Here is a 13,994-nt window from a genome sequence, read left to right as displayed (position 1 = left end):
ATCTCAGCTCAGGTCCTGATCTCAGGGTCATAAGTTCCAGCCCTGTGTTGGTTCAAGGTCATGAGTTCAAGCTCTACTTAAAAGAAAAAATTGGGGGTGACCAAAGCTCAGAATTTTTGTATGGTAGGTAGCAAGACTACATTGTTAATGTGGCCTGACTTAATGTTGCCTTGAACTTATTATGAAGCATTAGGTTGTTTTGGTGTGGCTTTTCCACAGCACCCCTACCACCCAAAGCAAAGTCTACATGCAAGAGGAATTGGTGTGCTTTGAGACAAAGCAGGCCAAGCACTATAGAAGGGTTGAGTCTTCTGTCACCTACTAGCTGTTTCACCATGAGTGAAGTTATTCCTCCATTCCTGGCTTCAGTTTTTTCTTCTAGAAAAGGGAGATGACAATATCTGCCCTATTTTCCCTTAAAAACAAACAGGATGGTTATGAGTATCTAAGGAGTTCATGTATATAGAAGGTACAGGTTATTATGTGTGTATGCATTGTGCCATTTTTACATTTCCTCACTTTCCACCCATTTTTCCCTCCTCATCTGTCATTCCGTGGGGCCAGGACCCTCTTTAAATTCATGAAGAAATTTGAAGCTGTCCTGAGTGAACCTTGCCGGTCATCCTTGGTGGAGAGTGACAAGGAGGAACAGCCTGATTTTTTGTCGCGGCCAACAGCCATTAGTGAGGCATCCCCCATTCAGAGTCTGAACAAGGCACTGAGGGAGACCCTGTTAGCCCGGCCAGCAGCTGCACAGGTATACCTTGGGAGATAGTGTTTGCTTACTCCTGGGCCAGTAGGGGAAATCTGTGCTTTCTCTGTAAGGAGTGGCCCTAGACCTAAGCAAGGGAATGCCTTGAAATCTTGTTCTTTGGACAAAATATAGTATTTGTATATCTGCCTGCCACTGCTGCATAATAAGGCAAAAAAGCTTTGATCCTGGTGCTGAAAGTTTAATGTCACCTATGGGAAATAAGTATTGTGCATACCTCTGGACATTGGATCTACCTATAACAGAAGACTTAAAGCATCAGTTGAGGAATGTGCCACAGAAGCTGTCTTTGGGCTACCACATGCTGCACAGGGAGCGAATGTGTGTAGTGATTTGTTGATTGTAGTGGTTGCTGATGACTGGGCTATTATTTCTCTCACCATGGCCAATTTCAAGCACCAATAGTTAAGCATTGGCTTGCAAAATTCCAGAAAATGTGGTAACAGTCGTGGAGACCTTGGGTAAGCAGGTCTGTTACAGGACATCTGTTCCCGCATCAAATCCTTAGATATAAGGTGCTCTGGGATCATCAGGGAGCTACTCATGCTAACCACAGGGAGGAATCCCTGAAAACTTCTAGGTTATCACCAATAGCAAATCAGAATTTTTGATCAGCGTGACAGAAAACAGTGAGCTGATGAATATAATCAAAAGAAAATAAACTTGGTGCCCATATCTTATTTGTGCTCTATCTCACAGGCTGTGATTCCAGAACAGAGTCAGAGTGCTCCTTTCCCCTCGGAGGGAGAGCTGCTGCGTCGCTTGCCAAAGCTCATGAAACGAATGAGGAAGATGTGCCTGACCTTCATGAAGGAAAGCCGCCTGCCTCACCTGGTGGAGGGCCTCGATCACTTCACTGGTGGGTGCCAACAGCCAGGAGCAAAGGGTGGGGTCTGCTCCCTCTCTTTTCCCCAATGCCCCAGGAGGGTGGGAATTTGTTACATAAGCCCTTTTTTGATCTCTTGAATAGAGTTGAGCAGTTAATTGAATAAACAAATGGGCTAAAAACTAACAGAGCCAAGATGCAGGAGCCAGCTGAGACCACACAGGCTGTCTTAATTTTCATCTTGTCTTCCTTTCGTGTAAACTAATGCTGTGTTTCGCCATTTTCTGTGTTAGTGCTTGTCTATATCCTCTCTTGCTGGCTGGAGAGATGAATTTCCCAGAATCTAAACTGTTCCTACCTCTCAGAATGTCTCCCTTGAGTTAAAGGAGAAGATTCATCCACAGTTTTCTTCTTGCTCTCTTCACAGTGGAGAGACAGAGCAATTTCATCTCCCTGGCTGTCCTCCCACAGGGAAGCTGAGGCTCTGTAGTCTAACAGCAATGGCTGGGGAAGGAGTTCCAGAAAACTTATTAGATTGAGGTCTTGGTGGCCTTTCACCACTGTCCCCACCCCTATTCACCCCCAGTGAGTGTGGTGTCAGAGTGAGACTGACTGTCTTCATTGAGGCTACAGTCTGATCTCAGGGAGCTCTTTATTTTTTAAAACTTGTTAGAATAAGAGCCTAATAGTATCCATTCTCATGATGACCTTGCCCACCTGAGCCTGATGATCAGGGTAAGCAGAAGTTTCCACATGCATCTTCTGGAAAAGGCACTCACTCACTTTGTGATGCAAAGAATTCTCTAACCTCCTGCAGTGTCCGTATAATGGTATGTAGTCCACTTGCTCGCTCCTAAAAGGCTAGACTGCCTGTGTTAGTTTGCTAGGGCTCCCTTAGCAAGTATCACATATTGGGTGGCTTAAACAAGAGAAATTAATTTCCGTGCAGTTCTGAGGCTAAACATACAAAATCAAAGTATTCACAGGTTTGGTTTCTTCTTTCCCTGACTGGTAGATGTCTGTTTTCCTTCTTTGTCTTCACATGGTCTCTCGTGTCCTACTCCTTGTTAAGGAATTGGATTAGGGCCCATGCACATGGCCTCATCTTTCTTTAATTACCTCTTTAAAGGCCTTGTCTCCAAATACAGTCACATTCTGAGGCACTGGGGGTTAGGACTATTATAACATGAATCTGGGGGGACACAGCTCATAATTCTGCCTGTGGCAGGCGGGCAGCAGCCTCATGGTACAGGTACCCGTGAGTCCTCAGCAAGGCAGTGTGGTGCTGGAGGAAGAGCCTGGGCTTCAGAGTGGTTTTGGCCAGGGTTCATATCTTGTCTTCTAGTCCACTCGAACTGAATAGACTTTAGAAAATGACTAGACCTCTTTGAGCCTCTCCAAGGAGCTAGAGATTGGCCCTTCTGGAGTTGTACAGAGTAAAGGAACATCTACTAACTAGTAGAGGATAGGACCTCAGTATTTATCATATTTATGGGAAATTTATCTCAGATTATTTAAATTCTTAGTATAAATTGCTGCACATAACAACTGCTTTTTGCCTGATTAATTATAAACCTCTAAAGAAAAACTACTTTTATTTGGGTTGTTTACTGTTGAAAGAGAGGTAACCCATGAGTTTTTATTTCCATGCATCTTGATTCCTTTAGTTTACAATTTACAAAATGCTAGGGACTGTGCTAGTTATCAGAGCCTTAAAGATGAATGTCACCTAGTTCGTGTTTCACACAAAGTCCTGGGTCTTGAGAATTAGGTAGGTATGTTTGTTTTTTATTAAAGATTTTATTTATTTATTTGACAGACAGAGATCACAAGTAGGCAGAGAGGCAGGCAGAGAGAGAGAGGAGGAAGCAGGCTTCCTGCTGAGCAGAGAGCCCGATGTGGCTCGATCCCAGGACCCTGAGATCATGACCTGAGCCAAAGGCAGAGGCTTAACCCACTGAGCCACCCAGGAGCCCCTTGACTATTAGTTTTAACACGTGAATAAGCCCTTGAGATTTCAGTACTGCCCCATTTTCTCCTCAGGTGAAGTCATTTCCTGTGTGAGTGAGCTGCAGAGCCTAAAGGTGGAGCCCTGGGCAGAGAAGGAAAAGCAACGGTCAGAAGCCAAGCACATTCTCCTGCGGAAGCAGCGAGCTTTAGCAGACCTCTTTCAACACCTTGCAAAAACTGGTAAGGTTCTCACTTGAAACCTGATGCAGAATGATGACCAGCTTTTAGGGAGGAAAACAACTTGGGTGATTTGGGGGAAATTTCTAGAGATAGTCGAGATGGTGGGAAACAGAAGGTGGTAGGCCAGGTTTTAAAATGCCATTCTGAGAGTTCAGTCACATATGAAATTCCTCTAATGAACCATTTGTGATTCCCAAATATTGTCACAGTTTTGTAATGAGGTTTCTCAGAAACTGTGATTCATTTTCATCACCATATGTTGTACAGCACCCACCCTTCCAACATAGCTTGCCGAGCAACATGTCTCAAACCCTAGTGTGTGTACAGATGACTCGGGAATTGCATTGAGCGCAGTAGGTCTGTTTCAGTAGGTGCAGGGCGGGGCCTCATAGCCTGCTTTCTAACAAGCTCCCAGTGCTGTTCCAAGGACTTCATTTTGTGTAGCAGTGGTGGTGGGACTGGCACATGGGGGAGGGGGGTGATGGCACAGTCATTCTCTTCTGAGTTTCTAAAACACATGCTTTTTATTTCCTAGGTTTGTCATATCGCAAAGGTGTTGCCTGGGCCCGTTCAAAAAACCCTCAAGAGATGCTTCATCTTCACCCATTAGATATCCAGAGTGCATTGTCTATAGTCAGCAGCACTCAGGAGGCTGATTCTAGGTTTGTTTTTTGAATTATAACTAGAACAAGTCATTTAAGCCTCCATGTCCTTATTTGCCAAAATGGGGATAGAATCCCTCTTTCCTAGTGTTGCTATACAGGTAACATTTAAAATAGTGCCTGGCGGGGCGCCTGGGTGGCTCAGTGGGTTAAGCCGCTGCCTTCGGCTCAGGTCATGATCCCAGGTCCTGGGTTCAAGCCCCACATCGGGCTTTCTGCTCAGCGGGGAGCCTGCTTCCTCCTCTCTCTCTGCCTGCCTCTCTGCCTACTTGTGATTTCTCTCTGTCAGATAAATGGGTAAAATCTTTAAAAAAAAAAATAAAATAGTGCCTGGCTTGGGATTTGGCATGTGGTGAGCATTCGGTAAAAGAGAATTTTTTTGCTTTTCGTCTTCCTCCCTCCCTCCTTCCCCCCTTCCCTTTCTCAGGCCCCACACCCAACATGGGGCTTGAACTCATGACTCTGAGATCAAGAGTTTCATGTTCTACCCACTGAGCCAGCCAGCACCCCCCATTTTTTTTTAAGATTATTTATTTATTTATTTATTTGAGCAAGAGAGAGGGAGAAGGAGAGTGAGAGCAGAGAGGAGGAGTGAGAGGGTGAAGCAGACTCTCTGCTGAGCAGGGAGCCCAATGTGGGACCCAATCCCTGGACTCTGAGATCATGACCAGAGCCGAAGGCAAAAGCTTAAAAGACCGAGCCATCCAGGCACCGCCCCCCCCCCTTTAAAGTGTTTTTTCCTTTCCTCCTCTATTCACCTCTCCCATTTTTTTTTTGTTCCTTTCATTTGATTTTCTTTCCTTTTTTAAGATGTTATTTATTTAAGAGAGGAAGAAAGAGATCGCAAGCAGAGGGGAAGGGTAGAGGGAGAAGCAGGTTCCCCACTGAGCAGGGAGCCAAATGCAGGACTCCATCCCAGGGCCCTCGGATCATGACCTGAATTTAAACTTTGAGGCAGAGCCGTTTCTGTGTTCTGTGTTTCTGTGTTCATTAACTATGGCAGATGTGGTTGTAAACGATGACTGGCATGAGCTGGGTATGCGTACCTTTGTATTTTGTTTGCTCAGTGGTCCTCTCAGTGCTTTAAATTTTAATTCAACACAACATTGTAAAAAGTAGAATTTTTTTAAAGATTTATTTATTTATTTAATCTCTACACCCAGTATGGACTTAGACTCACAACCTTGAGATCAAGTGTTGCATGCTCTTTTGAGCCAGCCAGACACCCCAAAAGTAGAAATTTTACCTAAATATTCTGGATTTCAGTTTTTCAGGAAGGTTCAGCCAAGTGGGTTTACTCTCCCATGTAGTCAGAAGTTAAACTGTAGCTCCCTCCTTTTGACAGGACACATGCTTGCCAGATCACTGTGGTCTTCCTTTTCTTCTTCCACGTTGAGGTCTGCTGTCACTGGCATTTACCATTTTGTGCTTGGCTGTCCTTACTCAATCATATTATCTTCCTAGCCCCTGTAAGCATCAGGATTTATGACCCTTAGCTTCCATTCCTAAGACAGTTACGAAGTTTTCATTAAGGAAACTATATTGACATCACAGTTTATTTCCCCACTGTGCTTAGTGCTAAGCATATATTACAGCCTTTGCAGAGAGGACTGATGAGTGCCTGACTGCGACCGCACAGAAATAAATCTGTTCACACTCGACTTTTGGTTGTGACTAGATAATACTGGTCTCTGAGTCTTCAGGATCTGGGGTAGGAAAGAGTGATTTTAATTAAATAAATCATGCGGAGTTATTTTCCAGGCTGCTTACAGAAATCTCATCGTCATGGGAGGGATGCCAGAAATACTTCTTCCGCTCTCTTGCACGGCACGCCAGGCTTAGTGCAGCCTTAGCAGCTCCTGCCAAGGTAGGTGATGGAACCTGTGAGTTGCAGGGCCCGGGAAAGTTCCTGTTTTGTTCCTCCAGAGCAACATTCTCCAGTCTTGGCAGTTGATCAGAGCCCATTACTAAAAGTGACTGAGCTTTCTGCAGAGTACCATTAAGCTTATAGTGTAAATCAGTGTAATTTTCTGTCTAATCAGAGCATTTTGTCATAAATTCTGTTACTTATATTTGCCAACAAGACCAAATGCTTAAGAAAAGTTACGTAGGAAAAGCTTCAACTTGAGAGTGTCCTCTTCAGGTCCTTTTCCCTTTGTGAATTGAGAAAAGACCACTAATTTTGAGTGTGTTAACTCTAGTTCCTAGGTTTAACAGATCACTTATCTGTGGAAACATAATTTGAGAAGCACTGCTCAAAAAGATGAATGTGTTGCTTTTAGACGGCAATATATACCCAAAGCTTGTCTAAGCAAGGGGCACTTGCCCCAGAGAGTATTGGATGAACCAGCTTTCTAGTGACACCTGCACGAGTGCTGGTGTTTGCTAGCAACACCCTTGGCATGCTTCCTTCTTCCCCTGCCAGGAGATGGGCATGAGCAATGTTGAGCGGTGCAAAGGCTTCTCGGCACATTTGATGAAGATGCTTATCAGACAGCGGCGCTCCCTGACCACACTGACTGAGCAGTGGGTCCTCCTCAGGTATCCGCTAACTAGTTAGTTGGGTTTGTGGTATGAGTATGTGAGATGGGTATGTGAGAATCGTGTGAGTGAGCTCTCAACTGTGAAATGAAATTTGAGGCCCAGAGATGCAGGTGGAGTTTCTCTTGGCTCTTCGCCCTGCTTTTGGTGATACGCTTTTGCTCCGTGGTTCTGGCAGCGCCTCTTAGGAGAAGGGCCCCGGGGAATGAATCCAGAGCCGAATTAGACAGAAGCAGTTGCCATGGCTGAAGTGTACCTGGGTCAGGATAGAAGGGCGTTTGTGGATGACAGTTCCTCGGGCTGCGTGACAGGATTGTATTTATGGTACCGCAGCATCGGTCTCTGGGCACAGATCGTATCTGAGACTGCTTTCGTTCATTAGGTTTTTTGGGTGACAGAGTTGTAGGTTGCTGAGTGTCATATATGGATGCTCCTCAGTGTAAATAGGTATTTTAAAGATGAGGACAGGAAGGAAAGCTGTCATGGTTTGTTGAATGGACTGTTAACCCAAAGGTAGTATTTCTAGACTTTTTAATCACTTTGGCTACAGCTGTTTTCTGCTCTACTCATAAGAGTTTATCTAACAAAGTATACTACCGTTAAAGACTTTTTTTTCTTAATAATGGTTGAATCATTGCAGTGGTGTGACTTTGTTGGGTGTGAAAAAGCTGTAAGGGGTTAGGTGATAAGCAGTGAGTTTTGACACTTGTCAAAGACTGAAGACACTTCTTTCAGTCTTCAGAAAGATGTGTTGAAGTATTTTAAAAGGGATTTTAACAGGCTTCTTAACCTGGGGGATCCTCTTTTTAATTATGTGAAAAATCTTCTTTGTTCAGAAATAGATGAAGTTAACTGTTTAAAAAAAACCTGGTGATGCAGTTTAAGGTGCCATGTGTTTCCCCCATGGATTTCTCGGTACAGGAACCTCCTTGGCTGTGTGCAGGAGATTCATGGCAGGCTGACTGGCCCACTGGTCTACCCCGTGCCCTTCCCGCCTCAGGACAGTGTGCAGCAGTGGACAGAAAGGCTGCAGCACCTGGCCATGCAGAGCCAGATCCTGCTTGAGCAGCTCTCCTGGTTCCTCCAGTGCTGCCCCAGTGCAGGGCCAACTCCTGGCCAACGTGAGGCCCAGGCACAGGGTCAGCCTTCCGGAGCAGTACAGGACCTCATCCCATCACAATTGAGTTACCCATCCCCTGTACCTCGAAATCAGCTGCCCTCTGGTTGCCGGATGCGGAAGCAGGACCAGCTTTGGCAACAGTCAACTGTGAGATTAACAGAAATGCTGAAAATCATTAAAACAGTGAAAGCTGATGTTGACAGAATCAGGCAGCAGTCTTGTGAGACTCTCTTTCATTCTTGGTGAGTGTGTTTATGTCTTTACTGTCCCTCGGTGTGCTCGGGTGCTTGGTGCTTGCTTCGAGTTTAGTAATGGGATAAAGTGATAAAAGGGATTTTGCTTCAGTTCTCTGTTTTTCCATGGACCTTCATGGTTCTTTGTGGCAAATGTGTAGCTATAAATCTTGAGATATAGTGAAATTTCCCCTGCTTACATTTTAGTGGTTGGAGGGAGGGTGTAGCCCCTTCCTCTCAACATTGTGGCATTTCTGTTGTTGCAGGAAGGATTTTGAAGTTTGTTCTTCTGGGCTGAGTTGCCTGTCCCAGATGTCAGTTCATTTGCAAGGCCTGGAGTCCTTGTTCATTATTCCAGGGATGGAGGTTGAGCAAACAGACCAAAAAATGGCATTAGCTGAGAGCCTGGAATATTTAAGAGGAGAAATCAATAAAGCCACAGATGACTTTACTACCTGGAAGACACATCTACTTGCTTTAGGCAGCCAAAGCGGTAAGGACTGTCATTTGACAAGGGAGCCAGAGCCCAGTGTAGGAGTGATGTCTTATAGATTTATGTCTAGAGTATCCTAAAAATACTTTGTTTTTTCCAGACACATCTGTGCAGGCTTCTAAGGCAGGCAGGTGTGGCTGGAACCCACAGCTCCTAACTCTTGCTGCCCCATTTCTTTGAGGACCTTGCCTCTGAATTGATTGTGTCACTTTGTAGCACTGATATTTGGACCAAGTTGGTGTTTGTACACACTATCATAACTAGTTTCATATTTTTGATTCTTCCAGTGAAACCTTCAATGAAAGATGATAAACTCTTATAGGTTTATCTAGACGAGGAATAGGTCTTCTTCATCTTTGTGTTCAGCAGTTTGACCTAGTGGCTCACCCACAGTTGGTGCTTGACAGGTGGCCGTTCGTAAAAGTAACAAATGAGGATTGTTAATGATTTCCAGAAGCACTGCAGCAAATGATTAGAGTTTTTGTTTGTCTCTCACCATGTTACTTACTAGGAAACCAGATGTTGGAGGAAGGGTTTGTGGAAGATTTTTCAGAGCAAGTGGAAACTGCCATCCGGGCCATTCTTTGTGCCATCCAGAACTTAGCAGAAAGAAACAGTAAAAAGACAGAGGAGAACACTGACCAAACAGGACCACCAGAAGAGAATGGTATGTCTGAAATCAGGCAAAAACTGTTTTTATACTTGATTTACTTTAAAAAAAAAAATTTTTTTTTTTAAGATTTTGTTTATTTGACAGATAGAGATCACAGGTAGGCAGAGAGGCAGGCAGAGAGAGAGAGATTAGAGGAAGCAGGCTCCCCACTGAACAGAGAGCCCTATGCGGGGCTCAATCCAGTACCCTGGGATTATGACCTGAGCTGAAGGCAGAGGCTTTAACCCACTGAGCCACCCAGGCGCCCCTTGATTTACTTTTTAAATTTATTTTTGTGGCTAGATATTTAAGGACCAGTGTTAGGAATGACTGGATGAATGGAGATGAAAGGGTTTATTTTGTGTTATTCATCATGTCTTTCTTTTCTGTGAATGAAAGAGGCACCAGGCTTTGAGAGACTGCAGTCGGGACATCTAACAAAACTCTTAGAGGATGACCTGTGGGCCGACGTGAGTGCTCTGCATGTGCAGAAAATAATTTCTGCTGTCTCTGAGCTGTTGGAGAGGCTGAAATCATATGGTGAGGATGGCACAGCAGCGAAGCACACGGTAACCAATGGTTCTTTATAAGCTTCTTGCTGTCTAGAGCGGTCCGACCAAAGGCAGGGTGGGTTTCGCTTTGCTCCATGTGGGTGGTCCCAGAGCAGGCCTTTGTGGCAAAAATCCTAAGAATTTGATTTCTTTATGCATGTAAACGTCACTGACAAACTGAAAAGCTTAGGCCTTGCTAGCTAAGGGTTATAGTAGTAAGATGCTTAGATGCAAAAAATGCCAGCCATCCAGAGTATCTGTTGTCTTGGAATTCTTTCATACCCAACCGCACAGTCCTGGGTATTTGATGTTAATGTGGGTGCTGCTACTTCAACAAAGGCTGAATGGCCACACCCTGCAAATACCATTCCCTTCACAACAGGCCAGCAGAGGGGCAGTTGCTGTGTCCGTAATAGTCCAGAGGAGCAACTTATTTTGTAGGACATTGTAAGTTTGTAGCATTGCCTGCGGTGCCAGCTTTGATTCCAAATAGAATTCGTTTATAAACATTTTTAAAAACAAAAACAAAAAACCTTGTTAACTAAATTAAGCTTAAGTGACAGAATTTAAAGTATACTTTTGTGAGGTTTTGTGTGAACAAGGAAGAAATATCAGAGAGCCGAGGTGTGTGTGTGTGTGTGTGTGTGTAAGATAAGATATACATAAATCTTACCTTTAGGGGCGTTTAGTACGTTCATGGTGTTGTGCAACGATTGTTGCTGTCCGGTTGCAGAACATCGGTATTACCCGAGAGAACCCAGTACCCGTTACGTGCTGGGACAGGCCTTGTGATCTTTTGCCCACAGTTCTTCAGCCAGTCCTGCTGCTTGTTGGTGCGTCTAGTGCCCATGCTTTCCAGATACTCAGACATCGTCCTCTTCTTCCTGACCGTGTCTTTGGCGACTCACCGTAGCACTGCAAAACTGCTCTCTGTGCTTGCCCAGGTCTTCACAGAGCTCGCCCAGGAGGTAAGGACTGTTCATGTGAAGCATGCTCGGGCAGCCAGTACCAAGTACTCCAGCCCATTAGTACGGGGTTTCCCAGGCTTTTAAAATTTTTTTTAATTTTTTATTAACATATAATGTACTATTAGCCCCAGGTGTACAGGTCTATGAATCGCCAGGTTTGCACACTTCACAGCACTCACCATAGCACATACCTTCTACTTGTTTTTCTGTTCATTTTTGTCCCACATGCTAGTAGTTGATTTTCCTTTGCAAACTATTTTCCAACACAAAACACTGCTTTCTTAACCTTCACATGTGTTTCTTTGTCTCATCTTGTTCTTGACTCTTGACCCCATGCCGTTCCAGGTGCCTTGGCAGAAAATGCTGGATGTGGCACATATACCAAGAGTGACAGTTTTACCTCAAGAGTTGAGAGGGAGGCATTTTTTTATATTAAAAATAACATTTTACTTGTGCATCACACCAAATTTTCTTTAGTTTTTCAAGTAAAAATGAAATCTCCCACTGTGTCATCTGCTTCTAGTTACTGTACCTCCAGGATTATAGGTCTTCTATCCCTCCTCTCCTTCTTCTCAGGCTTACTAATTTGAGAAGTAAATAAAGAAGGATGAAATCCCTTTGGGATTTAGATACTGAGAGGTTCTGCCCTTGCTCAGTGACTTGCTCGTAAATATTATTCTAGTATATAATTCACTCAGATTTTTGTCTTGCCAAATGAAATTACTACACACCAGAGGGCCTTTATGAACTCAAAACCTTACATGTTAAATCTGATGTCAAGCTTTGAACCTGCATAATAACTGTTATCAGCAAGAAAGAAAAGAATATCAAAGGTCTTCTGGATGTATTTCCATCAGATTGAAAATGCTGAGCTAGAGAAAAGCTAAAACAATTTTTTTTCTGTCTTTTATTGCTTTTATACCTAGTTGTTCACTCTTATTTTCAAGGGATTTTGCCTGCCCAAAGAATTCATGGAAGATTCAGCAGGAGAGGGAGCAACTGAGTTCCATGACTATGAAGGAGGTGGACTTGGGGAAGGCGAGGGTATGAAAGATGTGAGTGACCAGATAGAAAATGAAGAACAGGTACGTTTTCACATGCCTGAAGCATGGATACAGTTTACAGAAACTCACTCCCTTCTTCTTTCTTTTCAATATTAAGTTTTACACAAATGTTTTTTTTCCTTGCTAGGTTAATGGTTTTCAAACTGTGATTCATGGAGCCCTAAGAATACAAAAGCTTAATACAAATAAAAAGCCAAAAGACTACAGAAAGGAACTTTGCAGCTCAGTCATTAGTTATGGCTGTAATTCAAGAGGGAAATGACTTAGAAGTTTTTATTTTAAATGGGAAGATCTTTACTGATGATTTTTCTAAAGTAATTTTGGTAGTGGCTCATTTAAGGGTAAAATAATGGACTGTTTTAGGTAACAGGGACATTAAATAATAATGCCAGTGTTTACTATTAACATGTTTTATTATGTCTTTAAGACCTGTTGAAAAATTTTAATCTATATCCTCTTTTGGTTAGAATCAAAAATGTTTTTGAAATAGATGCTTTGGGCTAAGATTGTTGTGTTCCTTTTTTAAATGCCTGTCTCATTTGGGAATGTTGTTTTTTGTTTGTTTGTTTTGTTTTTACATACTATTATTAGTCATTTAGATTTATCAACTGTGACTTGAAGAAATAAGAGATAATGGAGTTTCTTTTTAGCACCTATATTCTAAAAGTCTAAAGCAGACCATAAGTTTTTATTTAAGGTATGGTTATAGCTATTACAAATAAAGGGACAAACCAATTTCAACTTTTCATCCTTTGAAGGGAAAACTGGAAAGAATAACCAAGAGAGTTAAGCTAGTGTTGATGTGGTAGAGCTCTGTTTAATACACATGCATTTTTTGGGTTAAATTTCTCAAATTTAACTTCGTCAACAGTACTTTCCTCATGGAAAAAAATTAAAGCAAAAAAATTATAAACTTAATAGGAAAGTGCAATCCAAAGCACAAAACATTAAATGGGATAAAAGCTATCAGAACAATTTGCAGTATCTAATAAATTTTAATTATGTGTATTCTTTGACCTAGGAATTCCATATTTTCTGATAGAAATGCAAATAAGGGTCAAAGATAAATGGGTGTAGGAAAGAGTGTTTTTTTTTTGTACAAGGATATTCCCTATAGCATTATTTGTAACAGTGAAAATTGTGAAAAGATCCAAATATTGATCAGGAGGAAATTGTATAAATTATGATACCATCTATGCAGAACAGTGCTGTGAGTTAATTAGACAGAATGAGATAGGTTTCCATGTTGATACATTTAAATTTATCTGTGGGAAATTTTTTAATTTAAAAAAAGAAAAGCAGGGGTGCCTGGCTGGCTTAGTCAGTAGAACATACAACCCTTGACCTCGGGGTCATGAGTTTGAGCTCCACATTGGGTGTAGAAATTAATTGGAAAGTCTTTAAAAAAAAAAAAAGAAAAAGAAAAGAAAAGCAGATTGTAAAAACCCTTTTTTAAACAAAAAAGGATCATTGTTTTATAAAATGTTGGGAGACAGCTATTGCTACAGATTGCCTAGGTATATTCATGGATAAAAAATGGACCAGAAAGTCACTGAGGCTAATTTCTTTGGGAGTTTTGGAGCATGGTGGTGCTGGGGAAGCTTACTTTTTCTCTTTTGCTTAGATTCTTGTAATAGGATTTTATTATGTTTTTATTTTTAAAAAGCACTTTTAAAATCCAACCATAATAAGACAGTCATGAATCTTCTGCCCCAAATATCACCGAGAGTATATAAGAATATATAGTTTAAGGAAAGGTGAACAAAATTACATTCAGTTACTATGTATGAGAGACTAAAGTGATAAAAATATTAAAGATGTGGATAATATAATAAGATTGAATTTTTTTTATCCTCCTTCTTAAGAATTCATTCCTTTTTTTAAAGAATGCATATTCTTTTAAATATATCTGGATTTTTTTT

The 13,994-nt window shown here is 42.2% G+C and overlaps 1 protein-coding gene across 4 annotated transcripts in view; it reads left to right on the top strand.

Annotated features, from left to right (window-relative positions):
- Positions 1 to 13,994, top strand: part of MDN1 (midasin AAA ATPase 1) — a 173,424-nt gene that overhangs the window by 138,974 nt on the left and 20,456 nt on the right. For all 4 annotated transcript variants that reach the window (XM_047734448.1, XM_047734449.1, XM_047734447.1 and 1 more), the window contains exons 73-84: positions 565 to 757; positions 1,472 to 1,631; positions 3,642 to 3,788; positions 4,324 to 4,450; positions 6,212 to 6,317; positions 6,876 to 6,991; positions 7,913 to 8,353; positions 8,611 to 8,837; positions 9,349 to 9,504; positions 9,889 to 10,058; positions 10,847 to 11,008; positions 11,956 to 12,093. In XM_047734448.1, the coding sequence (XP_047590404.1) occupies positions 565 to 757; positions 1,472 to 1,631; positions 3,642 to 3,788; positions 4,324 to 4,450; positions 6,212 to 6,317; positions 6,876 to 6,991; positions 7,913 to 8,353; positions 8,611 to 8,837; positions 9,349 to 9,504; positions 9,889 to 10,058; positions 10,847 to 11,008; positions 11,956 to 12,093 (2,143 nt within the window). The remainder of the gene's footprint in view (positions 1 to 564; positions 758 to 1,471; positions 1,632 to 3,641; positions 3,789 to 4,323; positions 4,451 to 6,211; positions 6,318 to 6,875; positions 6,992 to 7,912; positions 8,354 to 8,610; positions 8,838 to 9,348; positions 9,505 to 9,888; positions 10,059 to 10,846; positions 11,009 to 11,955; positions 12,094 to 13,994) is intronic.

The sequence above is a fragment of the Lutra lutra genome, chromosome 6 (genome assembly GCF_902655055.1).
Source record: "Lutra lutra chromosome 6, mLutLut1.2, whole genome shotgun sequence".
In the NCBI taxonomy this organism is placed as follows: domain Eukaryota; kingdom Metazoa; phylum Chordata; class Mammalia; order Carnivora; family Mustelidae; genus Lutra; species Lutra lutra.
Note: the sequence above shows the minus strand (reverse complement) of the source record. Positions and strands in the feature narration are given on the sequence as shown.